Genomic DNA, 27,403 nt, shown 5'->3' with positions numbered 1-27,403 from the left:
TGTTTTTCGTATCTTTTTAATAAGAAAAGACAATGATGCCAAGTGTCTATTTAAAATTATCTTCTCTTTTTCCATTTCAGTAAAAACAAAAATGCAAACTATGGAAAGTTATACTATCAAGAGTATGTATCTCTGTATGTATATATGCTTTGCCTAAACACCAGATCTAAGGTTATGAAAATATTTTTTACTCAATTTTAAAGACCAGTGGTTGTGACACTTTTTTTTTTTTTGGCTTTGATAAAACAGGTCTTACAAATGCTTGTTCTGTGTAAAGACAAATGAGAAAGAGAATCGGTTAAATAAAGAGGAGGAATTTGCTGTGCTCTCTGGACAACAGAACAAAACAAAATCCTCTTGTTTTTTGTAATCTAAACTTCTATGAAATGTTCTTCATAACCCAGGTGTCTCTTCTTTTACAGCTTCCATGGAACACAAACTCTCAAGATGCATATCTTTCCTATAGTTTCCCTAATACATCAAGTGTGATGCTCATGTGGAACCATTTACCTACCCCTTATCCTGTACTCAATTCAGAAGTAGTAGTAGGTTTTAGATGGTCAGGATTCAAAGAAGGAAAAAAAAAGACTCTTAACAACTGGTAATGGGAAGGTAATAATTTTGAAGGCAAAGCAGCTGCCTTCAAAATTGGTTGCTCTCGCTGATCTCAAGAAAAACAAAGGATAGAAAATCTCTAATGTTAAAGAACAGTTGATAAAACAAGTTCAGGGCGCCTAGGTGGCTCAGTTGTTTAATGTCTGACTCTTGATTTTGGCTCAGGTCATGATCTCATGGTTTGTACGATCGAACCCTGTGTTGGGCTCTATGCTGACATTATGGAGCCTGCTTGGGATTCCCTCCCTCTCTCTCTCTCTGTCCCTAGCTTGCATGGGTGTGCTCATTCGCTCTCTGTCAAGATAAACCTTAAAAAAGAAAAAGAAAAAAAAACAAGCTCTTCTCCTGTATAGCTTATACTGAAAGTAAGAAAGACTCATGGAAACTCTATCAACTCCTTATATATAAAGCATGAGTTGGGAACCTGTTAACAAAAAGGAGGGAAAATTCTGTATCAGATGAAAAACTTACATTGAGATTATGAGACTATTAAATCTAAGCATTAGCCCCCCAAACTGTTATCCTGTAATACTGAACCAATCTTACACGTTCACCCCCTATGTAGACAAAGTGGATACTCACTGCAGGCCCCTGTGGCTGAGGAGGCATGCCTGGTCGGACTCCCAGAAGGCCTAATGGGCCTGGGGGACCGTGAGGATAGCCTCCATCAGGCATTCTGCGGCGATCATCCCAATGGTGTTGTTCTTCCTCCATTCTTCTCCAGTACATGTCCTCTTCGTAACGTCTGAAAATACAGAATAATGCTACAAGCCTCAGAGAAATACACCCCAATAACTTACATCAATAATGACAAAAAGCACAATTTAAAAAAACCTTCCCAAATCAGCCTACCTAATGCCTTTTTTCCACTACTGTATCTAATGTCCTTCATTTGCTTCCATCTATAAGTAAGGAGGCAAATATGAGTGAAGAGGTGAGAAAACAAAGAGAAAAGCAACACAAAATTTCATAGCCTGATGTCAAAGTTGAGGAAGCAAACACCAGAAACCTCAGAGTTCCTTCCAATCTCTCCCTCTTTAAGGGCAAGATGGTAAACTTAAATGGCTACCTCAAATGGCCAGACCAGTAACATGTGTGAAAGACTTGAAGCACACATTCAAGAATTTTCTCTCTCCTATTTTCTCCTTAGAATCTCTTTTATTAATGTTTATTTATTTATTTATTTTTAAGAGAGACAGAGCACGAATGGGAGAGGGATGGAGAGAGAGGGAAACACAGAATCTGAAGCAGGCTCCAGGCTCTGAGCTGTCAGCATGGAGACCAATGTGAGGCTTGAACTCAAGAACTGTTGAGATCATGACCTCAGCCGAAGTCAGATGCTTACCTACTGAGCCACCCAGGCGCCCCTGGAGAGAATCTCTTAAGACTATTTTTAATCTCCCCATTTATGACACAGGCAGAGACAAAGACATCTGTACACTATGAGGAAAAACAACAGTGCAAGACAGTGATAAATGGCAACTCACATTCTGTCTCATTTTGGGGGATATATTAACAGTGGAGAGGACTACGGTAAAGTAGAAAGCACATGTTCTGGCTAGACAGGAACAGCTGCCACCCAGCCTCTATTAATTATTGCTATAAGGGAATAAAGATTGCAATCCCCAAATCATCAAGATTTTATTAACAGCTTTCAGTATCTTTAATGTTGGTTCAGATTAAAAATACCATGTATACCAAATAAAACACCCATGGGCTGAACTTGGGACTGCAGGCAGCTAGTGTATAACCTCTGCTTTAATGGTCCTCTTCAGAATCTAACTTCTTTTTTATTATCTCACTTTCTCCGAGTTCTATCTTCACTCTTAGCTTCATACTATGATATCAATAACTCCCAAGGGAAATCATGTCTCTAAAGTAAATTTTGAGAGGCAACTGAGTGGCTCAGTTGGTTAAGCAACCAACTCTGGCTCAGGTCATGATCTCACAGTTTTGTGAGTTTGAGCCCCACATCGGACTCTATGCTTGTCAGCGCACAGCCTCTATTCTTCTTACTCTCTACCTCTCCCCAGTTCTCTCTCACAAAAATAAACAAACATTAAAAAAAAAAAAAAGAAAATTCTGATAGCAATAAGGTTTTGGTAGATACATTTATTTAATATAAAACATTAAGAAAGAAGTATGCTTCTCAAGTAGCTCTGCAAAAATTACCAATTTCCTCAGGTGGGGAATAAGCTGTGCTTTTTAGGTCATCTGACTTAGAAGTATAGAAACATACTTCTCTATTATTTAGGTCTTGGAAGAAAAATGAATCACAACAAGCTGAAGGCTCTGGAAAACCACATACATACCAATTTTGAATAGTTTTTTGTTATTACTGAAGAGAAACATTTAAGTTATATAAGGGCAGGGATTTTTTATCCACTGTTTACCAATCCATACTCAGTGCCTAACACACTATGTGCAATTTCCTAGCATATCGTAGGTGCTTAATAAATATTTATATGCAAAGGAGGAAAAGCTGCGTAATCTAAGTACAAAGAATTTCTAATACATTACAAAGGCAGATTATTCATTAAAAAATGAGAATGATATATTTAAATACATTTAAAAGCCTGGGTGGCTCAGTTGGTTAAGCCTCTGACTTAAGCTCAGGTCATGATCTCACAGTTCATGGAGTTCGAGCCCCTGGTCGGGCTCTATGCTGACAGCTCAGAGCCTGGAGCCTACTTCGGATTCAGAGTCTCCCTCTCTCTCTGCCCCTTCCCTGCTCGTGCATGCTCACGCTCTCTCTCTCAAAAAAATAAACATTAAAAAACAACAACAACACTTTTTTAAAATAAAAAATAAAAACACATAACAGCAAAAACTAAAGGTCACGTGCTAATAATAGGCTATTACAATATAGTAATCTATAGAAATCAACAACAGGTAAATAAAAAAAATAAAAAGTGAATAGGCAATTACCACAGAAAAAATACAAGTCCTCGAACAGGAAATAAAATTCAATTTGTGGGGTGCCTGGGTGGCTCAATTGGTTAAGAGTCAGACTTCAGCTCAGGTCATGATCTCAAGGTTCATGAATCCGGGCCCCACTGTCGGGCTCTGTGCTGACAGGAGCCTGTTTTGGATTCTGTTTCCCTCTCTCTCTGCCCCTACCCCGGCCCCGCTTGTGCTCAGTCTCTCACTCTCTCAAAAATTAACAAACATTAAAAAAAATTTTTTTTAATTCAATTTGTGAAATAACAAGTGTTGGCAAGGATGTAGAAAAAGGATGTAGAGAAAAGGAAACCCTTGTATACTGTTGGTGGGAATGTAAATTGGTATAGCCGCTGTGGAAAAGGTATGCAGGTCCCTCAAAAAGTTAAAACAAATACCTTATGATCCAATAATTCTACTACTTGGTATCTACCCAAAGAAAATAAAAACACTAATTTGAAAAGATAATGCATCCCTATGCTTATTGCAGCATTATTTTTAACAGCCAAAATATGGAAGCAACCTACGTGTCCACTGATACGCAAATAAGTAAGGGAGGTTTGGCACACACATGCAAAATATTATGCAGCCATAAAAAAGGATAAGATAGTGCTGTTGCAACATGGATGGATCTAGAAGGTATTATACTAAGTGAAAAAAGTCAGACTGAAAAAGACAAAATACCCTACGATTTCACTCATGTGGAATCTAAATAAAGACAAATGAAAAAACAGACAAAAAGCTAATTCAGACGTATAAATATAGAGAACTGATTTTTGCCAGAGGGGAAGGGAATGGGGAAATAGGCAAAATGGGTATAGGGAGGTGGGAGATACAGGCTTCCAGTTATGAAATGAGTTAAGTCACAGGAATAAAAGGCATAGCTTAAACCACTGGAATTATACTACTCAGTATAGGCAAAAAGTACAGGTCTCCTTCAAACAAGTATTTCTGTTTCTGGGATTTTATTATTAGCAACCAATCATGTTTTATGCAATAATACAACCTCAAAGATTGTCAATGTAATGACTAAAGACACAATGGAAACAATGTAAATATCTAACAACATGAGAAAAGTTATAAAGAAAATTACACATCTATATGAGAATACTATGCTGCCCCGAAAATAAAGATATAGCTTCATTTTTTAAAAAGTTGACATATAAATGAAAAAAGTAGGTTATAAAAGTGATACATTGTGGTTCTGTTCCTGTTTTCTGAAACTGTATTTTAAAACTTGTACACAAAAACTCCTAGCAACAGTATTCATGATAGCCCCAAAGCAGAAACAACACAAATGTCTACCAACTGATAAATGTTACACCTCCATATAATGGAATATTATTCAGCCATGAAAGGAACAAAGTACTGACACATGCTATAACATGCATGAACCTTGAAAACATTGTGCTAACCAAAAGTAGGAGACAAAACAGTCCACATATTGTATGATTCCATTTATATGAAATCTCCAGAGTAAGTCTATAGACAAAGTATATTGTGGTTGCCTGGGGGTAAAGGCTGGAATTCCGGGGAAAATAGGGAGTGACTGCTAATGGGTTTTGTGGTTTCTTTTGGGGGTGATAAAAATGTTCTAAAATTGATTGTGGTGATGGTTGCACAACTCTGTGAACATTACTTAAAAAACACTGAACTGTACTATTTAATTTTTTCGAGTAAGCTCTACACCCAATGTGCGGCTTGACCTCATGACCCCAAAATCAAGAGTCACATGCTCTACTAACTAACTGAGCCAGCCAGGCGCCCCTGAACTGCATTATTTAAAGATATGTCAATTATACTAATAAAACCAAACATTTATATATCTCCAGAAGATGAATTTTCTCCTTTCTCCTTCCCTGTAGCCTCTAAAGCTTTTTTAATAGAAATTTCTTTGAAACAAACAAACCCACACTTTATTTATGTCTAGAATCTACCAAATCTTATACTCAGGATATTTTTATTATGTAACCAAATGTTCTGTTTTGTTTTAAACAGAGGCCATTTACTTATAATATAATATTAAATGTAATATTAAACTTATAATATTACATATAATAATTAAACTTATAATATTACTTGTAATATTAAACTACTTTGGGGCACCTGGTTGGCTCAATCAGTAAAGCATGTGACTCTTGATTGTGGGGTTGTGAGTTTAAACCCCATGCTGGGTGTAGAGTTTATTTTAAAAAAGAAATCTATAAATCTATATATATATAATATTAAACTATTTCTTCACATATTTAATATATATAAGGTACCACTTACCACATAATTCCTAATACCAAGGCCACGGTCAAATACTAGAACAGTCAATAAGTTAATTTTAATGCATTTCTTTCCTAGACCTAGGATCTTCCTGAAAAGTGAAAATTAAAAGTGCATTAAACAAATCTGGATTGCTTTGAATGGGAGTCACATACTCAGAATAGCTGTTTTTTAGAAAGGCTGAACCACTCACTATCATGTTACTAGAAGTTAAAGATATTACCTCATTTCCATTCTCCAACGTTCTTCTTCTTCTCGTCTTCGCCAATACTCCTCTTTCTGCATTTGCTTCCTCATTTTCTCTTCTTGAATCTTCCTGGCTCGAATACTGGGCTTTACTTCTACTTGTAAATCTGGATTTACTTTTTTCTGTTAAAAAAGACATTTACAAAATTAGCAGCCCCTCTAACAATCTACACATATTATTGAATCATACAATCCTACATATTCTTTCATCATAGAGGCTTTCAGTTTCAAATTTCCTATTATAAGAGTAAGATCAGTAAATAAGTTGTATTAGAGAAAAGATTCAGAATACATTAATAAACATTCGTTTTCCCCTCCCACACCCCCAAATTCTTACTTGTCCAAACTTATGACGACATACTTCTTACATAAAAAGTACATAACTTAGTGCTAACCAACTGAAGAAATCTTTAGGGAACTAATGGCTATTTAATTTTCCTTTACTTGTTTGTGAGTAGATGATTCTAAACGTTTGAGTGTTGGGGTTAAAAAAACAACTATTTTAATTTTCACCACCTCTGTGTTTAGAAGGGAAAACATGAATCTAGTGCATCAGTCTAGCCTAATTAAAAACTTTAGGGGGCGCCTCAGTGGCTCAATCAGTTGAACATCTGACTTTGACTCAGGTCATGATCTCACAGTTCGGTTGATGAGTTCGAGCCTGCTCATGCTTGCTACTGTCAGCTTGGAGCCCGCTTTGGATCCTCTGATCCCCTCTCTGTCTGCCCCTCACCTACTCATGCTCTCTCTCAAAAATAAATAAAAATATTAAGCAAAACTTTAAATAGATGATTTGTATTTAACTTAACACTTAACAAGTTTTCAATGCAGAATTTCTCATCTCAAAATTCATCTTAATGAGAATTCTACCAAGACAGAGAAGGTAAATGAAGACCTGATACTTCTTTCAAAACACTTTATGTGAAGCAATTATCTGTATTTACATATTACTGGATCCAAGCAATGTTACAAGTCACTAAAAGTGATGAAATATGGTTATACTGTTCTTACCTAAGTATAACAAACTAATCAGTAAAAACAAACATCTGAATCTAACTGAGACATGATATGCTGTTAAAATCGAAGTTCACAAACTGTGTGCATTATGTTTAGATGCTTTGTTTTCCACATAGAATGTTCCAAACTGTGTTTAAAAAAAAAAAAAAAAGTTGAAATCTTACTCACTTTATATTGAAGTCTGTGTCTTCGCCCTTTTAAGTGCATCTCCTTAGCATTGGGATCATTAAAACTGCACTCACATAATTTACAATGGAATCGAATTACTTTTCCTTCATCATTTCGTACCTTGACACAGGGAGAAAAAAAAAAAAACAACAAAAACCCAAGAATCATAACAGGTATGCTACAGTTGAGGATTTCATTCACGAACCTTCACAGATTCTGTGATAAGAAACTGTTGTAAACAATTAAGAGTTTGAAGTAGGGGAAAAAATAAGAGACAATGTCTATAATTTTTTGAAAGGATAACCTATAGAAATGAATTGTTAAAATTCTTAACTGTAAGATGCAAGATGTGTTAGCATGTATTTGCTTTTGATATTAACTTTAATTTCAGCACTTTTATCCATGTGCAAACATTTAGATTTAAATGCAATTGGCTAGGGGTGCCTGGGTGGCTCAGTCAGTTAAGCGTCCAACTCTGATTTCGGCTCAGGTCATGCTCACAGTTGTGAGATCAAGCCCTGCCTTGGGCTCTGCACTGGGCATGGAGTCTGATTATGACTCCCTCTCTTCCTCCCCCACTTGCACTTTCTCTCTCTCATGAAAATAATGAATAAATTTAAAAAAGGAAAAAAAAGTGTCATTGGATAATATTTCTCTAAGGTGTCCTGGCCATGTATATTTCTTTAGATAACCAAATCTTACTCTCTTAAGATCTGTACTTTTAAAATTGTGATCTACTTATAAACTACACATTCTAGTTTTCTATCTGGTCAACAAAGAAGACAACAGAATACATAATTTTTTTTTTGATGGGAGAAAAAAATGAACAAATATTTACCAAAAACCTACTACATGCTAGGCGCTATTCTAGGTACTTTATTTAATCTTCACAACTTTGGAAATATCCAAGTTTTACTGATGTGGACACTGAAGCTCAGAGAACTTACATATGTTCTACAACACAGTGAAAGTAAAGAGTAGTGCTATACCACTCTATGTTGGGCCTTTTGCTAACAGCAAATATTTATTAGACCCTCTGACTTTCCCTCTTTCCTCAATTTCCTGAGTTTAGCTATAAAACCAGAAGCTTTCTCACCAGCTTGAGAAACCAAATAAACACGATCTGTTAAATCAGCACCTTTAATTTTACACGTGAAACTACGTGACTGTTCAGAAAGAAATACTGGCTCTCTCTGTCAATATTTTCACTGCTCACAATTTTTTTTTTTTTTTACTCTTATTTGCAGGACACTTGGAAGGATACAAGAATGCCTACCAAACAAATGGAACGTTACCTTCTATCACAGTGATGGTGTTGGAAGGGAAAGAGAGAAGTTAAAAATCATGGTATCACTTAGGCAAGCTTCAAAGGCATGTATTTTAAAAACCTTTAACAATAATACCTACCATATTATATTCCTTCATAAGTAACCTAAATCTAATTTTAGACTTAAAGCATGCCTGCAACAAAGTCACACACACTTCTCTCCTATATCTAATCTCACAGGAACGGTATTCTCAAATCAATACCTCTTCCACATAGTCATGCCCTACTGGCTGCACATCGCTCTGCAAAGCAGCAAGAGATGCAGGTGTGACTGGTTCTGACACGGTGTCCGGCTTTACTTCTGGAATCTGTACAGAGGTGACAGGAGTGCTTTTAACACATTCAGTTCCTTTTAAGTCTTCTGTTTTATTTCCTGTTGATTGCAACTTATTCCCACCTGGAAGAACATAAAAGAATTACAGTAATTTTAACTTTCTTTTTGTGTAAATGTATAATCTGATACAGGAAAAATTTCAGATAAAGTTCTTATTTTTTCTACCGATAGTCAAACTCCTGGTGACATCCATCAGAATTCTGAAGAACATATAAACCATTTGGCCTTTTTATCCTATTAACGAAATAAATACACGTCTGGATTTTGCCCTTCTCCACCACCCAAGGATCCTCTCCATCCCCACCAGGACTCTACTAACATCAAGTACCTAAAAGTGAACAGCAAGTACCTAAAAAGGTAGGGTCTAAACTTAATTCACGTTTGTAACCCCAGTTCCCTCCCAACTGGGCAATGCCCTAAGTTCTGGTGATATAAGAGTAAGACTGTGTAGCTGCCTTTGAGGTGCCAACGATTTAAGAGAAGACACAAATAATTACAATACAATGTGGTAACTGCTATAGTAAGTAGAAATACATTATGGGAATGCTTAAAAAAAAAAAAAAAAAGAGCCACTCCCCTCTAACATGATTCAGTTAGGAAAGGCTTCACCAAGGGTGTGTCCCTTGAGCTGGGCTTTGAAAGAAGAGTAACAAGCATGAACTTGGCCAGGTAGAAAGAAGAGAATGATGTTTAAATAGAACACCACGCACAACAACACAAAGTTTAAAAGACTATGGTAAACTCAAGGAAGACATCAGCATCAATTACTAGACAGACAGAGGTGATGACCTATGAGGCAGGGGTCAGATTGTGAAGACTGTGGGATGACATAAATAAGGAATATAACTTTTTCTGATATGCCAGAAGGTCAGTGAAAATTTTTAAGCAGGAAACTAACACAACTTGACACTATTTTAACAAAATAACTTTGACAAGCATTGGAGACTGGACACAATCAGAGACAAAGCTCTGAGGAATAGACTTTGAAGGCCTAAAAACAAGGCAGTAGCTATGAAGAAAAACTGACATTTTTTGTAGAGATACTGTGGTGACAGAAATAAAAGAACTATGTACACAACTGAAGGAGGCAATAAACAAGCGGAAATAACGTCAGTGAAGTTTTCCATGTGAAAAAAGCAGCAAACTGAACAGATTATTTCATGGTATTCTTGTGACAGAATGAGACACTCGTTGGCCATAGAGAGCCACACAGATAATGACCAGGTAATTCCTACAAATAGCTCTAAAAGGTGGCAGTTTTGAGTTTGCCCGAAAGATTTCAAAGTTCCTGTACAATGGAGTGAATGAGACAACTTGAGAACACTGGGTGACTAGAGAGGAGAGCCAGAATCACAATCTTCGGAGCACCGCCATTTAATGAACTTGAAGGCAGGAGAACTGATAGAGACACCTGAGAAAGAGGTGGGTGGACACAGGAGAGACTTTAACGCTCTAAGATATAGCAGTCAACTGAGCAAATATTACAGAGGTCAACAAGTTGAGACTGAAAACTAGCCACTAGATTTGGCAATTAGGTCTTTAGTGACTTCTGAAAGTGGTTTTAGAAGAATAGAGTGGAAACACTAAAACAGACTAATAAGGACTAGAAAAAAAGCATAGAAGTAGAGAAAGTAAGAATTAGGTTGCAGCTTGAGAAGATTATAGTAATAAGACAATATATATATTTTTTAAGACTACAGAAGACACAGGGAAACCTATATGACTATAAGGAAGAAACCATTAGAAGATTGAGGACTGCTTAAAAATTCAAGAGAAAAGAACAGGTATGTGATTAAAGAAGGTCCCAGAGAAGAAAGGAGGAGACGGATACAAGAGCATAAAGCAGATGGGTTAGTTCTGGAATGGAGAAGAAACATCACTTTGACAGAGTTAGGAGGAACACAGAGAATCTTCAGTACTTGCCAACAAAGTTTATTTTGGGTGTAGAGGTTTTCTTGGCAGCCATATTTGTAGGCACTGCTGATACTTTAGTGTTGGATGTGCTATTAAGAGACGAGTTTCCTGTAGTTGTAAGACCTTTCACTGAAGAAGTTGCAATTGATGAAGTATTCACAGTACAATTGCTTGCTGCAATGCTTGAGGGAGAGGCAGTTGGTTTTGAAGCAGACACAGCTGTTGAAGAAGTAGCTTGGCTAACAACGTTTGGTTCTGTTGAAGGAATGGGTTTACCAAGTTTTGTGTGTAATTTAACCACCTACAAAATAAAAGCACATTTGTCAGGAAACTCAAAAAGTGTAGATTTTTGAGTTTGTCTAAAAGATTTTATACAATGAAAATCTGAACTATATTTTCGTATTTTTATATTTTTATACACAAAACTCATTACTTTCAAAACAATCTCTGTGATGCAGATTTCTATACATATTCCATCTAGCACTAGGTGAGGAAACCGAGGCAGAGGAAGATGAAATCAACTTGGCTACATGCACACCAACCTAGATTTAAGTATGACAAGAGGGGGCAAATAATCATACAACAAATTTCCAATTGGCAGAATAAATGATCGAGTTCAATTTAAAGAAAAAAGGTCTACAGTCTTTCTCTCGTTAAGCAATGACTATCTGATATTACTTTTATATATATTAACATATAAACAAGGCATGTAATCCACTCAGTTTTTAAGTTTTGAAGTCACCTATACTTAAACCCTCCATTGAAAAAGTAAAAGAAAAGAGAGTAAGACATAAGGGTGTGTGGGGAAAAAACACCTACTTTCTGATGCTTAGCACCACGAATGTGGGCAGCATATGCATCTGCTCCTGTACAAGACACATCGCAGAGCTCACAACGTAGCTGATTTTGAGTCCCACGAGTAGAGTTGTTGCTGCTGCTGGTATTTTGTGAGGCTTTCAATGCGGCTTCTTTTTTTTTATGTTTCTGTCCTTCTAAATGTTCTTTATAAGTCTGTTTCAAACAAAAAGGATAAATTTTGCTTTGCTAATTTTCTATCTATAACCATTTAAAATATTCAATTCTCAAATCTCTAATACTCATTTAAGAATGAGTACTAAACAACTGTAAAAGCAATTACAGCATGTGGGATTCCCTATCTATTTATCTATCCATATTTATCTGTGGTTCTCTGCACTTTGTTTACCAAGAATACATTTATCTAACACTGATTTACAAAGGCCTTTCATACTTAGCCACATTATCAATAGAAGGTACATCACTTTCAGTTTTAAGAATCTGCATCTTTTACTGCTTATGTATAATCATGGACAGAGTGATGATTCCACAAATTATTTTCATTATAGAATTAAGATGGGGGGCTGTATCTACATCATGAAAAAAAAATTATGGAACGGTAACAAGACTCTTTACAAATAGGTATGTCTATTTATAAAACTGACTTTTCTACTTAGAATGCATTTTCACATAGAATCCATGCCATCCCGAACAAAAGCCTATTTAAAATAGGTAACAGCCAAAATTGTATGTATTTGCAAGGAAAAAATTATTATTGTACTTCTAACCAACAAAATAGTGAAATTGTGTATAAAAAACTGTCTGGAATCAGATGATCAAAGAAGGCAGATTTGTGAAGAAGGCAGAAGTGAAGAGGCTACTAAGGACTACTGTTTGCTTTGTCTTGAGTGGGGCCAAAAGTTCCTCTTTCATGTTTTATTTTTAAAATTGTTTTTAAGACAGATGTATAATTAGCAAAAAATTGTATTTTCATCATAGAATCTCAGAGGTGGATGGGACTTTAAAGATAACCTAAAACAGTGATTTTCTAATTTTTAAAAAAGAGAATCCTTTCTCCAAGTGAAATCTTATACAGAAGTAGAGAAAGTTGTTGTTTTTGAAACAGAAGAGGGAGACCTAAGACCCAGCCATTTGATTCTTCTCGTTATCTGCAGTGGCCTGAACTGGCTCCATGAAGCACTCTGAGGCTCAATTATTTAGGGCACGTCCTTATCACAGAAGTGAGGAAACAAAAGCCCAAAGAAGTAAAGGCCTTCAACTTGCCCAAAGCCACACAATGGTGGAGCCAGGACTGGGAACCATGGCCCCTTAAATCTGAACCCACTTATTCTCCCTCCTTAGGTCTACACCTAGACTCTAACTTACAATATCAGTGATATTTTTCCCTAAGGCTCATCAGCCCCTTAAGGCACTGCCCTCTGACCTGCTTGGCCTGTTCTTTCAGAACAATCTAGACAATGGTCAGCCTTATATATACTCATTAAAATGCTGCTTTTCACCTGTCATCCTACAGCTATGTTCTATCCTTTTATATGTATATCACATATTCAAAACATCTCTTAGGCCACTCATAGCATCATCTCCTCTAAACAGCCCATCGTGGAGTAGGATATCCTCCTTCCATGTTTAATCCTGGGCCAACACCAACATTCCCACCTGTTCCCTCTCCCCTAGCCATGTAATCACAATGAAACTGTTTCCTATCACACTCAAAATAGAGAGAAAAAAGGTTTTACATAACTAGTCACATATATTAAATATTCCACAATTATTTCCTAATTTGGTGTAACACAGGAAATACTGACAATTTAAAATAATCTTTAAAAATAGGTATTTAAAAGTAGAACTTATCTAGTAAATTAACAAGAATGTACACAGGTGGGGCAGGAGTGGAAAACAATGTAACTGAAAGAAACTACTACAAAGTTTGTTCCTTTCCAATAAGCCTTTTATCTGCCAAACTGCTTATCAAATTTTTATATAAAAACACACACTCTTAAATATTAACAAATTATGTTGGGATAAGAGTTGAACATATTAGATTTTATAAACACTCATGCCTAAATCACACATTTTAAACTGCAGCAATCAGGGAAAAAACAAAATGGGGGTTGGGGGGGGCATAAAGATTTTACTTTACGCTTTACTATACTTTACTTTATGCTTTACTTTATGCTTCTTTAGTTGATATTTCTGAAAAAGACACTTCCCCACATCTTTCTTGTTTCCAAAGTTCCTATTCCCTCATGGAAGATATTATATAGCAATAGTAATATTCTACAAAGCATATACAAAAATCAGTCTTATTAGAAATGTTACCCTGCAAACTACAGATTAGAAAAAAATTTATTTTAAGAATTTTTAAAATTCAGAAAGACAATTTTCTTCTGCTATTTATATGCTCCAAAAAAGTAGCACACTTGACAAAGTCCTCTCATCTTTAATGCAAGTATGTAAAGCTGAATTCTCTCTATGGTCATCCTTTTTCAGGTGTAAAATTCTATCCATACACTCAAAATGGACCTCAAAGAAAAGCCAAGGAAATCAAGAGCCAACTGTGTTAAGCAAGCTGTGGATGCTAAAAGAGAAATAAAAATTCAATCTTACCCCCAACCCCAATTAATCTGAATGTAAGGCTTCTAAGTTAAACTTAAGTTTTACTTTAAAGAGCAAAGTATCTTTACGGAAAAAAGTACAATTTGCCCATTTTTCATTAACATTCATAGTCATTTTTAAAGTTTCTTCTTAATAGAATTCTTATGTGTCAGTACAAATACTTCCTTGAAAATGACTGTTTAGGAAAATATGTATGTGTTAGCTAAAAGCTAACAGGAAAGAAAATGTAAACCTTCTCTGTAAGCATAAGAGTTAGAATATCAACCATACTTAACTATCAAAAATACCCATTGAAGACTCATGGTAAAACATACAACGTTAAGTACCTGTGGTCCAGCACAGCTGATCTTACAAACATCACAATAGTGAATCTGGGGTGGTTTGGGAGGCTGTTTTGGTTTCAGTTGTTTATTTTGGAATGGTGCTTTTTTAGTAAAGGTGGTCCCTGTCCAGGCAGCTGTTGCAGCAGCAGCTGCTGCTGCGGCCGCCGCCTGCTTCTGTTGCTGCTGCTGCTGTTGGTAGTAGGAGGATGCAGCTGAATACACTGCTGCTTCATAACCTGAATAAGACGTACCTTACAAATAAAATCAAACAAAGATTATGTTAAATAATTACAAAAGGCCAAGTTAAATGTCATGAATTTAAATTCAATAAATTCCGCCAATATAGGTAGGTTTACGTGTGCATATTTACAAATATGTATCTCACAAAACCTGGAAAAATCTTTATCTTCCTTTTATCGAAGTCAATCAAGTTTTTAACTCAACACATGCCAGGCGTTACAGAGGCATAGAAAAAGTTTAAGATTTGGTTTTTGCCTTCAAAAAACATATAGTTCAGTTGGTGGGCTACAACAGAGTGATAAAGTTACATGGTCACGGAATCTGTTAATATTTCTCCCAAAAGAATTCCTCTGAATACAATTTGGGAAGGGTTGAATTTGAGGAAGAGTCTGAACTAAGATACTAGTAGGAAAAAAAGAAACTCATGAAAGTAAGATTTTTATATACTTGATGGCTAAGAGAATAGAAGAAATAAAAGAACAGAAAACACACCAAGATTTTGAAACCCACTGATTGACTGATGGGCTGTGCAACTGATAAAAGCAAGTGGCTGACAGAAGCTGGTTTGGAGAAGTAAGGTGAATAAACCCTAGCAGAAGTTTGCGATACGGAACCAGAGTTTAGATGAATATACAGGACAACAGACGGAAGATTTTGGACTTAAGGACCAAATACACTGTTTTTCATCCTCCAAAAGAGACAAAAGCACTATATTTTCTGGTTGAATGTATGGATTCTATCCATGTCCATTGTTCAAAGTGTAATGAATAAGCACATGAAGCTTGTTACTGACATAAACATAATAAATATACACATGTTGTTTATGTTCAGTGATTTATAGACCTAAAAATCTATAAAAGTTTTAAATTTGACAAAGTTGCTGTATAAAAGGACCTCAAAACTAGAAAACTTACCCCCTTTCTAAACTAAGATCTCTGGAAATTTGGTGGACTCCCTATTTACCCCATTACAGTAAGACTTTTTTCTCTGAAGTGGAAATGAGTGGAAAAAGAGTCATGTAAGGCTCAAAAAAAAAGATTCCTGGTTGCCAGGATGGCAAAGAAGAACTACTTGAGGAAAACTGAACTTTTGATGTCTCAAATGCAGACTGCTTTATTGGAAAAAAAAAAAAAATAAGACTTCTGACCCACTAGCTCCAAGGCATCTACACGCAGGGAAGAAAACATTAATTAGAAAGGTGAGGATTTTAAGATGCATGGGAAATCAGAATCATGGCATCCGAAACTGGAAATATCTAGAAAAGAGACCAAATAACTTGCATGAAAAGGCTCCCTAGAGTTTTATGTCAGGTTATTAAATTACATAAATGCTTCTAAAGATAGAAAGTGTGGTAGGGGTGCCTGGGTGGCTTTAGTCAGTTGAGCATCTGACTTTGGCTCAAGTCATGATCTCACAGCTTGTGAGTTCGAGCCCCTATGTCGGGCTCTGTGCTGACAGCTTGGAGCCTGGAGCCTTCTTCAGATTCTGCGTCTCCCTCTCTCTCTCTGCCCCTAACCCACTCGCATTCTGTCCCTGTCAAAAATAAATGAACATTAAAAAAAAAAGAAAGAAAGTGTAATAAGAGAAGAAAACATCTAAAAATAAAAGTAGGGAGAAGTAGGTAGGTATATCAATACTAAGAATATGATCAGATAAAAAAACAATTAGAAAACAACTGATGTAGGGGAGCATGGGCAGCTTCGTCAGTTAAGTGTGTGACTCTTGATTTCGGTTCAGGTCATGATCTCATAGTTCATGAGATCGAGCCCCGCGTCGGGCTTTGTGCTGACAGCTTGGAGCCTACTTGGGTCGGTCGGTCTCTCTCTCTCTGCCCCTCCCCAGCTAACATGCTCTCTCTCTCTCTCCCTCAAACATTTTTTAAAAAGAAAGAAAAAAGAGAACTGATGTAAATGATCAAGGGAAAACCTATATAGATCAATAAACTCTTTTCTGGTCAGTTTTACCAATGTCCTTTGTTATTTAAAAATGGGATAGAAGAGGGGCACCTGGGTGGCTCAGTCGGTTAAGTGTCCGACATCAGCTCAGGTCATGATCTCACAGTTGGGGAGTTTGAGACTCACGTCGGGCTCTGTACTAACAGCTCAGAATCTGGAACCTACTTCAGATTCTGTATCTCACCCTGTCTCTACCCCTCCCCAGCTTGCTCTCTATCTCTCTCTCAAAATATAAATAAAAAACAATAAAAAAATTTTTTAGGAATGTGATAGAAAAATATAATTAAGTTCACAGCCAAGTATCTTCAAAATAATAGTTTAAATATCACTCTTAAAATCCATTAAGTTGTCTAGTTAAAGCTACCTTTAGATTAAAACTGGCTAGGACCATGATTTTTGTATGAATCTTTATAATAGATATTTTCTAAATAACTAGCTGTTATATACAGAAACTGTAAAAATGCCACTTAAATGTAACCTCATGAATTATGTATCATAAAGTAAAAAACAGGGTAACAGCAACAGCATACTACAATGCTGGATGACCAGGACTTGTAGTTTTTTGCTTTTTTTTTTTTTTTAATTGAGAATCCACAGTATGACAGGCAGTTTTCCAGACACAGTGAAGTCTCAAAACAGGTGTGTTAAGGCAAGTATCTCCTTATTTGACAGATGAGAAAACTGAGGCTAAGAGATTGTGAAGTACTTTAAACACTGAGTTATCTAAACCACAAAAATAACCAGGTTAAGCTTACTATTTACAAAATAATCTCCATCTGTACACATGTAGTCTAAAACTAATAAAAGGCAAACTTAACTATAGCTTACTACTTAATCTCCTATGAACACTTGCAAACAATCGTACATTTCTTGTAAAAGCACTGTAGAAAAACAAATATAAGGCTGCATCTTTAAGTAAAAGCTCAATTTTTGAGGGCTAAAACAGTTTCAATTAAAAAGTACTCTTATTTAAAATGCTTATCAATTAGTAAGTTAAATAAGCTGAAATTTTAAGTGTAAGATATCACAAAAACATACCACTTCAGTAGAAAACTCAGCATGCTACAAGTCACCATTTAGTACATACCAATATTCTAGAACTCATCTTAATGACACCAAAAAAATAGCTAACCTAAATTGTAGCTGATATAAAACTGCATATACAGAACTCAGACACCCTAATAATGACTCTTCTGGATGACAATTTCACACTGTGTATTGCATTTTTTTCAAGTGCATACCCTTCGACACAACAGGAATTTCTAGGAATTTATCTTAGGAAAACAACTGACAACTACACAAATCTTTTCATACAAGGATTATTTAACTCAATGTCGTTCTTAGCTTTTCCCTAATACGAAACCAAGCATCCCAAGACACAAACTCTAAAATCTATATAGTACATCCATACAATAAAATATCACGCACCCATTAAAAACTACGTACTTCTAAACGTAGATTTTGATTTCTAAATACTATATTAGAAATCACAGCTCCTTTGTGAAATGGCTGGTTGTGAGACTCAGGCAGGAAATGCTTTAAGTGTATGTATCAGCAATATCTTACTGTGCCAAAAACGAAATAGGGGCTCAAAGAATAACGATGCCAAGTCCAAAAGGCTCAGGAGCTAGTTTGAAATGGATCCCATTGGCCAAATTTGGGAAAATGTGTGCCTCAAAAAGAAAAAAAGAGAATAATGGATTATACTACAATGAATAAAAAAGAATGAGTCCACAGTAATACTAAAAAAGAAGGAATAGGGGACTCTTCCTTAGAGAAGAGTGCTAAGAATCAATGTAAAAGGATTTTACATCCACCATCATTGAACTTGATTCAGTTAAGAGATTTTCAAAGGATCTAACACCGTAGAGTGAAGAGTAGTTGGGTAATAGGCCCATAGATTACTCGGTTACTTACAAAGTGAAAAAGGTATCCTTAAAATGGAGAGATCTGATAGTCATTATACCTGGCTGGCATCACCAACACAGAATTTATAACATTACTTATGTGCTCTTGATGTGATGAGATACAAAAGTTCACTTAGGTAGTTTTATTGACTAAAAAGCTGTCATAATCTAAGCATAAAGAAAGAAAAATCCAGATTGTGAGATATTCTATAGGACAACTGGCCTGAACTCTTCAAAAATGTCAAGGTCATGAGAGACAAGATAAAAATAGGAGATTATTCTACATTAAAGAAAACTGAAACTAACAAGGTATAACAACCAAGTACAATCCATGCTCCTTGATTAGAATCTGAATTTAAAACGAAGCACATGGGTGCCTGGGTGGCTCAGTTGGTTATATGTCCAACTTCGGTTCAGGTCATGATCTCATGACTTCTGAGTTTGAGACCTGCGTCAGACTCTGTGCTGACAGTTCAGAGCCAGGAGCTTGCTTCGGATACGGTGTCTCCCTCTCTCCCTCCCCCTCCCCACCCAAATAAATAAACATTAAAACATTAATGTTAATTAAAACATTAAAGAAAAAAAGAAAGAAAGAATAACTTAAAAAAAAAAAATGGGGAGCCTGGGTGGCTCAGTCACTTAAGCACCTGACTCTTGGTTTCGGCTCAAGTCATGATCTCCTAGTTCTTGAGCAGGAAACCTGCATCAGGCTCTGGCTAACACCACATAACCTGCTTGGGATCCTCTGTCTCCTTCTCTCTGCCCCTCCCCTGCTTGTGCACATTCTCTCAAGATAAACAAACATTAAATAGATAGATAAGTAAATAAATAAATAAATAAAACAAAGTGCAAACACACCAAACACCTAGAAAGCCCAGCCATAAAAGACACTTGAGGACAATTAAAGAAATTAGATAATATCCATGTTCAATTTCGTTTTATGATATTTGCATTTGGTTATGTAAAAGAATGCCCTTATTCTTAGGAAATACATGCTGAAAAATTCTAGGCAAAGCACCAGGTCATCTGCAACTTGTAAATATACTGCTGAACCATTTGAAAATGTGTTTTGATAAAGCAAATATGATAAAATATTAATTGATAAATCTAGTTAAATGGTATATAGTACACTTGTACTATTTTTTCAACTTTTCTGCAAAATTAAAATTTTCTAAAATAAAAAGTTGGGGAAAAACAAATCAAAAGGATGATATATTTTAATTTAATGACATGAAAGAACATTCACAATGAGAAAAAAGCCAATTAACAAAATAATATGCATTAGACAAATTCCTTTTTATAAAAAAAAGGTATATACTGTATATGTATATTCCCATGAAGAAAAGACAGACATGCACCAAAATGTTAATGGCAGGAAGTATCTAGGAGTAGATGTCCAATGATTTAATTTTTTCTCCTTTTTTATCTATAGTTTCTAGTTTTAAATGTATTTACATGTATTATTCATGTAATATAACAGTAAATAAAAACAGTAAATAAAAACTTCATCCTGTGTAAGATTTATTCAAGCAGCTGAGACAATGGAAGAGAGAAAAGAGAGGGAGGAGAACATGTAAGAGAGAAGCAACAATAGGAAAGAATACTATTGTACTCCTTATTTTGCTGAAGTTAATGTGGACATTTTTAAAATATGTGCCCAGGGGCACCTGGGTGGCTGGGTCAATTAAGTGTCCAACTCATGATTTCAGCTCAGGTCATGATCTCACAGTTGTGAGAGTGAGCCCTGCATTGGTCTCTGTGCTAGGCATGGAGCCTGCTTAAGATTCTCTCCACCCCCCCACTGCCCCTCCCCCACCACACACACACCCCTTCTCTCTCAAAAAGAGAAAAACAAAACTTTAAAATGTGTCTAGTCAGATTCCACTGAAATAATTCCATATGCAGTTATAACTTATTAATCAGAGATAAAGAGAGGCCGAAAAGTATCTTGGCAATCCTAGGAATCACAGACCTAGGAATAATAACATTTCCTCACTCCTAATTCATTCCTGCATGGTTGCCACAGTTAACTTAAAACCTGCTCCTACTGCTCCTGTTCTGCAGATTTCCTCTTTGGCACCCTTTTGGCCCATAAGACTATAACAGAGCCTACAAGGCTTTTCACAATGACATTTCTAGCCTCATATCTTGAGATTTACCCTGTGTATCCTGTATTCCAGCCAGAAAAAAAAGGTTTTCCTAAATACTCCATGTGTGCCTAACTCACCATTATATACCTAGCACCCAGCATAAGCATTTAATTTTGCATAGGGTAAGAGATTAAAAAAAAAAAAAAAAAAACTCTGAAAAAAAAAATTTTTTTTTTAAATTCTGTAGTTAGTCTTCTAACACCAAGCTACAACAAAGTATCAAGAAGAACTAAAATTGCCCATATTGCTTTAAATCCTCCATGGAACAAGATGGGGTATTAAGAAATAAACTGCAGAACAAAACAAACCATACAGTAATGCAAGGTTACAGATCTACAAAAAAGCAACATGTCATTTTTTTTTCCCAATCCAAAAAGGTGGTTTTATTAAAGCACGGGGACAGGACCTGTGGGCAGAAAGAGCTGCCACAACATATGATTTTAATCACTGAAACACTGCAAAGTACCTCAGCTAGAAATGAGAAAAGCAGTGGACATAAGTAAGATTTTAGTGATTATATTTCTCTCACTATAATGATTACTTAAGGAAATACATACTTTCCTTAATAAGATAATAAAAAAATATATGATTATTTAAGGAAAACAAAGCTCCTCTGTCCTTCTAAGAGACATGTGTTACAGAACAATCTTATGGATGTTTACAAAAGCTACCTAATATTTTCAAGATTACTTATTCCTGATAATAAAGATAAAGAAACAGCTCCCTGACACAGCTGAAATAAATACAATTTGTCAGTGGTAGTCCCTGAATGTCAACCTTAAGTTTTCAAATTCATTTGGAAAAGTCAGGAAAAAAAAAATGACCATGTAAAATACTAGGTGTTATTTTCTCTAACTGCAATGCTAGGCCCAGGACTCATGACTACCTTTCAAATGCCCAAAGAGCATTTCACATTGTTAAAATCTCCTAGCTTAAAAAAATAAAAATAAAAAAACAAACAAACAGTAACACCACCACCAACAAAAACACAACCTAGGGTACGGTCTATTTGTTACATTATGCACATATAACAACAACTATCAATTAATTCAATTCTGGCTACTGGGAGGAAGATCATTCCATAAAACAAGGTAGTTTCTAGTAACTTGTTTACTCATTTAAACACAGCTTATCCATCTTACCAGAATAAGTAACTGCCGTGGTACTGTAAGTAGCACTCTGGGTATAAGATGGCACCACAGTAGCTGCAGCTGCTACTGGCTGTACGGTGGAAGATACAGGATAAATGGAGAAAGTAGTGGTAGCTGGACTTGGTGTGGCTGGTTTTATGGCTGTCACTTGTCGAGTCTGCTGGGCTTGTGTATACTGAGTTGCACCTTGGCTATAACCTGCTTTGGGGGCTAAAATGGGAAAGAGACATCAGAAAATTAGAAGGGTGTACCTTGATATTTTTTCTAATTTTCAAGGGTATTGACAAACTAAGTATAAACATCAACTGTAAATTTGATGCTAGAAGTTTTTTCTTAGCACAAGGGTTGAAATTCTTACTACCAATTAAATAACACATCTATATAAATTCATCTAATATCCCATTCTCAGATGCTTTCTATGTATTTCCAAAATGGCATTTTGTCCAAATTTACAACTAACTGAATAGCAGTACTACTTAAATAACGTTTTTAGAAAAGGTGTGTGTCTGTGTGTGTGTATTTAGGCTAGTCAGTCTAATTTGAGCATTATGCTTAATATTAGGAATAGTGAGCCTCAAATATGTATTTCAATTCACAATAAAAATTTCATTGTTTAGGGGCGCCTGGGTGGCGCAGTCGGTTAAGCGTCCGACTTCAGCCAGGTCACCATCTCGCGGTCCGTGAGTTCGAGCCCCGCGTCGGGCTCTGGGCTGATGGCTCAGAGCCTGGAGCCTGTTTCCGATTCTGTGTCTCCCTCTCTCTCTGCCCCTCCCCCGTTCATGCTCTGTCTCTCTCTGTCCCAAAAATAAATAAACGTTGAAAAAATTTCATTGTTTAATTACGTCAACTTGTTCAAATATACTTCATCACATTTTTATTAATTCATTCATAGTGAACTTCAGTCTAATTTCAACTCATAAGGTGACACTGACTTAAATCTTCAAATGTCCAATGGCTTGAGTGCAATTGTTCTCAAATGGCTAATATTCAGGTTTCTGCTGCCTTTGACCATGTTCAAAATATTTATTTTGCTTTAAGAATCTTAGGAACCTTATGCTTTAAGGATTTTTTAAACCGTATGCTTTAAGAATCTTAGGAACCTTATTATTAAGCCCTAAATTAATAATTAATCATTTATTAACAATCATTAAGGCATACAAGTCTAATTCCTGATAAAGGCCCAAATATCAGAGGGCCAGTACCTTATGCTTAGTTTAGTAAAGGCACCTTAAATAAACAGCAGTTCAGTTTATAAAACTGTTATCTACATGTAGTATGAAACTTGATCCACACAACACACAGATCAGGACATTTTACAAAAGGAAATTAATGTCCAAGAGCTAAATGACTTACAAGTCACATAGTCAATATCAGACCCAAGACTAAACCAAGGCTCTTCTGACTCTTAAATACAATCTAACTTTGATAATTAACTAGGAAGTTCACTACAGATCAGTGTACTCACAAATCATTAGAGAACAAACTAAGAAAAATCAGTCATAACTATAAAAATATTTGTATACCACTTTTAAGAGACTCATAAAAATCTGAGAACTAGAAGTACCCTAGAGAGATCTGGATCAACTACCTCAGTTACTAATAAGAGAACAGAGACGAAAAGAGGTAAAAATCACTACCCACATTAGTGGTAAAGTCAGTACTAGAGGCTAGTCCTACTTTTTCCTAATCCAAGGTTCTACCCACACTCTCACAGTCCTTCAAAAATAATTAAAATAAATGAACTGTCTACTTTTCTGAACTCAGCTGTTTTTAAAAGTTTTCAATTCAATCTCTATTAAAAAAATCCATCTTCAGGGTGCCTGGGTGACTCAGTTAAGTGTCCGACTCTCCATTTCAGCTCAGGCCATGCGGTCACAGTTCTTGAGATCCAGCCCTGTGTGGGGCTCTGCACTGACAGCACAGAGGCTGCTTGGGATTCTCTCTCTCCCTCCCTCTCTGCCGTTCCCCCCAGTTGCACTCTCTCTCTCAAAATACATTTAAAAACTTAAAAAGGTGGGGGCCTCAAAGGGTCTCCACTGGTTACACAAAGGCAGGCAGCAATATGTTCTGAGCATCTCTAGTGAAGATAAGAATGTGGCCAGAAATTATCACCATAACTCCTTTTGTATAGCTTATTTCACAGCAGGAAGAGAACTGTAAGAAAAGGGCATGATTAGGATTTGTCCCCATGGCCTTCTCTCTTTGGTACTCAAAGGCATTACAACAGCAGAACAGAGAACAAGGCTAAAACCTGCTTCTTTTTAAGTAATGTAACACAATGACCTTAGATGAACTCAAAAGGGTACCTTCATTAAACACAGTGAACAATTTATTTTAGTAGTTTTCAATGAAACTGTATGCTAATAAAACCCACCTGTCTGATAGTAGGTTTCAGCAACAGAAGGCTGAGGCTGGGCAGCAGCTGCTACGGCAGCAGCCGTTGCTGTTGGCTGTTGGTAGTACTGCTTACTATCATAAGCTACAGCAGGAGCGGTGGATCTTACATACGAGTACGAGTCCTAAAGAAAGGAAATAAAAGAAAGTCTTCCTGTAAGTGAAGTGGCAGGAAAAAAAACCCAACTCTACTATATAAAAGTGTAATAAAGGAAAACAACTAACTACAGACCTATGTATAAGAATCAAATTCAAAACAAAGGGCAATCATTTTGGACTTCAAATAAGGTCAAAACCATTTCAAGCAGCATGTTTAACTTTCACATCAGAAAAAAATCACTGAAGCATTTAAAAATAATGCCTATCTTTAAAAATGGATCTCATAGTAAAGACCACCTGTGTGTTCTAAGCTTTGACTGCTCTGGCTTTCTTTTCATTCTTTACCACTATTAACAACATGATGAGTAGCAGCCTCTGGGTGGAAAGGAAAGGGGAACTCAGGTTCCAGGAAGAAAGAACACTGTATATAAGTCTCCAAAGCAGTGAAGATCAAGGTGAGCTGGGTGAACTCTGGCACTGCATAAAGTGAGGAGGGGGACATGCAGGTGGAAAGGCTGAAAAAATAGGCAAGGCCCAGAAAATGATGGGTTGCATACACCCTATTAAAAACAATGGATTTATTATATTGTGTCTCTGGACATAATAAAAACAATCACACATGGCAAAAGGAATTCTGAGTTTAGTAACTTGCCCAATAGTAACAGAAAATACTAATGTTATGATTCACATGTCAATTCATTACTGAACAAAATAAATTTATATACTTTAGAAAGAATATAGGAAAACTAGGCAAAGTCCAGAAGGATCTGAGTTTAAAAACAGATCCTAGGGGAGCTGGGTGGCTTAGTCAGTTAAGCATTCAACTCAATTTTGGCTCAGGACATGATCTTGCATGAGTTTGAGCCCTGTGTAAGTCTCTGTGCTGACCCTGCTTGGGATTCTCTCTCTGTCCCTCCCCCACCCCCTCCCTCAAAACAAACATTTAAATCAATCAATCAATTAATAAATAAATAAATACAGATCCTAAAAGCAAACAAACAGAAAATGGGTTGCTAAAACATGAGGACCAAATTTAGTAAGTAGTAATTTAGTGTCATAACAAACATAGTACTACTATAAAAGGGAATTAGATCTTTGGGTTCCCAAAAGACTGAACCAAAAGCAACTAAATGAATAAGAGCAGTCATCAATTTGTTACATACCAAGAAAGAATACCTTGAGTGGAACAATGTACAGGCAACAGTTTTCTGTCCTTGTTAAATTTCAAGAGAACACTATGTAACTTGTTTGGCCTATATAGCTTAGGCTCGTGGTTCTCAAAAGAGGAGACACAGCCTGTGTTCCAAATGGATGAATAATGCCATAATACAAACAAGGAGCATCTTCACTATGTCTTCATTTTTCTGAAAACCTTGGTTAATATTTAACCAGTAATTAATGGAAAATATTTTTAATTAAAGCAGACACAGATACAAAATGGAGTTGAATGGACTCAGGGGAATTACTAACATAAAACTCACTGCAAGGATGCCCCTAAATTACCTATGAACACACACTCACTTCATCATTACAGGTAGATTTCCGAAGACCCAAGTTTGAAAGCACTGGCTTGGACATTGTATCACACACTATGGCCATTGAAGCATGTATGTCAAGACTACTGGAACCAGTAGTTTTCTTACCTGGTAGTTCTGTGTAGTAGCTGGGGGTGGTGGTGGTGGTGCTTCTTGTTGTCTCTGGGTATAACCGTAGTCAGTTGCTGTATGTGCAGTGGGGTAGCCTCCATAAGCAGCAGCTGTTGCAGCAGCTGCAACAGCTACTGGAGCAGGCCTGGCAACTGCAACTGTGGCGGCCGCTGGTGCATAGGCAGCAGTAACTGTGTGAGCAGCTACTGGAGCCTGATGGACAGTGTAGCTAGCAACTGTAGTTGGATGAGAGTAGGCTACACCCGAAGCTGGCTGCTGGCTATATTGTGGAGTAGAAGAATAAAGATAATACAATTTAGTTGTAAAATCTAAGCATTTAATAAAATACAAAGCACATTTTCAAGAAATTTAATCACGGGCTACAAAACACCAAGTATTTGAACTCAATAAACCTCCTAGTCAATACCGTATTTGTTACTGTTGTATAGTTTTTATTCCTTAATTTTAAAACATTGGATAGTCACACATACTACGCTTAAGATCATGGACCATATCACAAAGCAGGGATGACAAACTGGGATAAAAAGCAGTACTAGGAAGAAAAGAAAAACTGATGAAACTAGGAATTTTAAAAAATATTTGTTTGTAAAGTTCTTTATTCTTGTTCCATAGTTAAAAAAAACTCTACAAAGAAATCATGTTAAAAATATTGAGTTCTAACTCCAATTACAGAAAACATTTAAGGGAGAAACTATTACTTATTTGACATAAGAAATACTTCTGATACCCTAGGGCAGTACTTATCAACTGGAGGAGATTGTGCCCTCCAGGAACATTTGGCTATGTCTGGAGATAATTTCTGATGGTCAAATTGCAGAGGAGGTGGTGGTGATTGATGTGTGCTACTGGCACCTAGTGGGTAGAGACCATTGATGCTGTTACTTATCCTACAATAAACAGGACAACTACCCACAACAAAGAATTATCCAAAGAATGTCAATAGTGCTGAGGTTGAGAAATCTTGCTCTAGGGCACAAAACCTACAATGGACTATCTATGATTTTAGATAAATTACCCAAGTTACAGGCAGCATTTCATTACATACATTTATTTTTCTCTTAAAAATGTAGCACATGTTGCAAAAGAAGACCTAAGTCAGATGCTTTTCAATCATAACCATTTAAAACATAAAGAGGCAAAAACATTTTTCAAAACTGTAGATCAAATAAATTTCCAGCTAAAGTTCTCAGAAAAATGTTTCATTTTTAAATTGAGAGTCTATGTCATATAAAACCAAGGCTTACAGATGTTAG

At 36.2% G+C, this 27,403-nt stretch overlaps 1 protein-coding gene across 3 annotated transcripts in view; it reads right to left on the bottom strand.

Annotated features, from left to right (window-relative positions):
• ZFR (zinc finger RNA binding protein) overlaps positions 1-27,403 on the bottom strand; it is an 84,328-nt gene that overhangs the window by 38,013 nt on the left and 18,912 nt on the right. For all 3 annotated transcript variants that reach the window (XM_030331794.2, XM_030331800.1, XM_030331786.1), the window contains 10 exons: positions 26,127-26,409; positions 24,365-24,509; positions 21,982-22,200; positions 14,591-14,838; positions 11,652-11,843; positions 10,842-11,133; positions 8,788-8,981; positions 7,258-7,377; positions 6,050-6,195; positions 1,198-1,360 (listed from right to left, as the gene is read on the bottom strand). In XM_030331794.2, coding sequence (XP_030187654.1) covers positions 1,198-1,360; positions 6,050-6,195; positions 7,258-7,377; positions 8,788-8,981; positions 10,842-11,133; positions 11,652-11,843; positions 14,591-14,838; positions 21,982-22,200; positions 24,365-24,509; positions 26,127-26,409 — 2,002 coding nt within the window. The remainder of the gene's footprint in view (positions 1-1,197; positions 1,361-6,049; positions 6,196-7,257; positions 7,378-8,787; positions 8,982-10,841; positions 11,134-11,651; positions 11,844-14,590; positions 14,839-21,981; positions 22,201-24,364; positions 24,510-26,126; positions 26,410-27,403) is intronic.

Source organism: Lynx canadensis, chromosome A1 (genome assembly GCF_007474595.2).
Source record: "Lynx canadensis isolate LIC74 chromosome A1, mLynCan4.pri.v2, whole genome shotgun sequence".
Lineage (NCBI taxonomy): Eukaryota > Metazoa > Chordata > Mammalia > Carnivora > Felidae > Lynx > Lynx canadensis.
The sequence above is the reverse complement of the archived record's forward strand: the minus strand, read 5'-3'. Positions and strand labels throughout refer to the sequence as shown.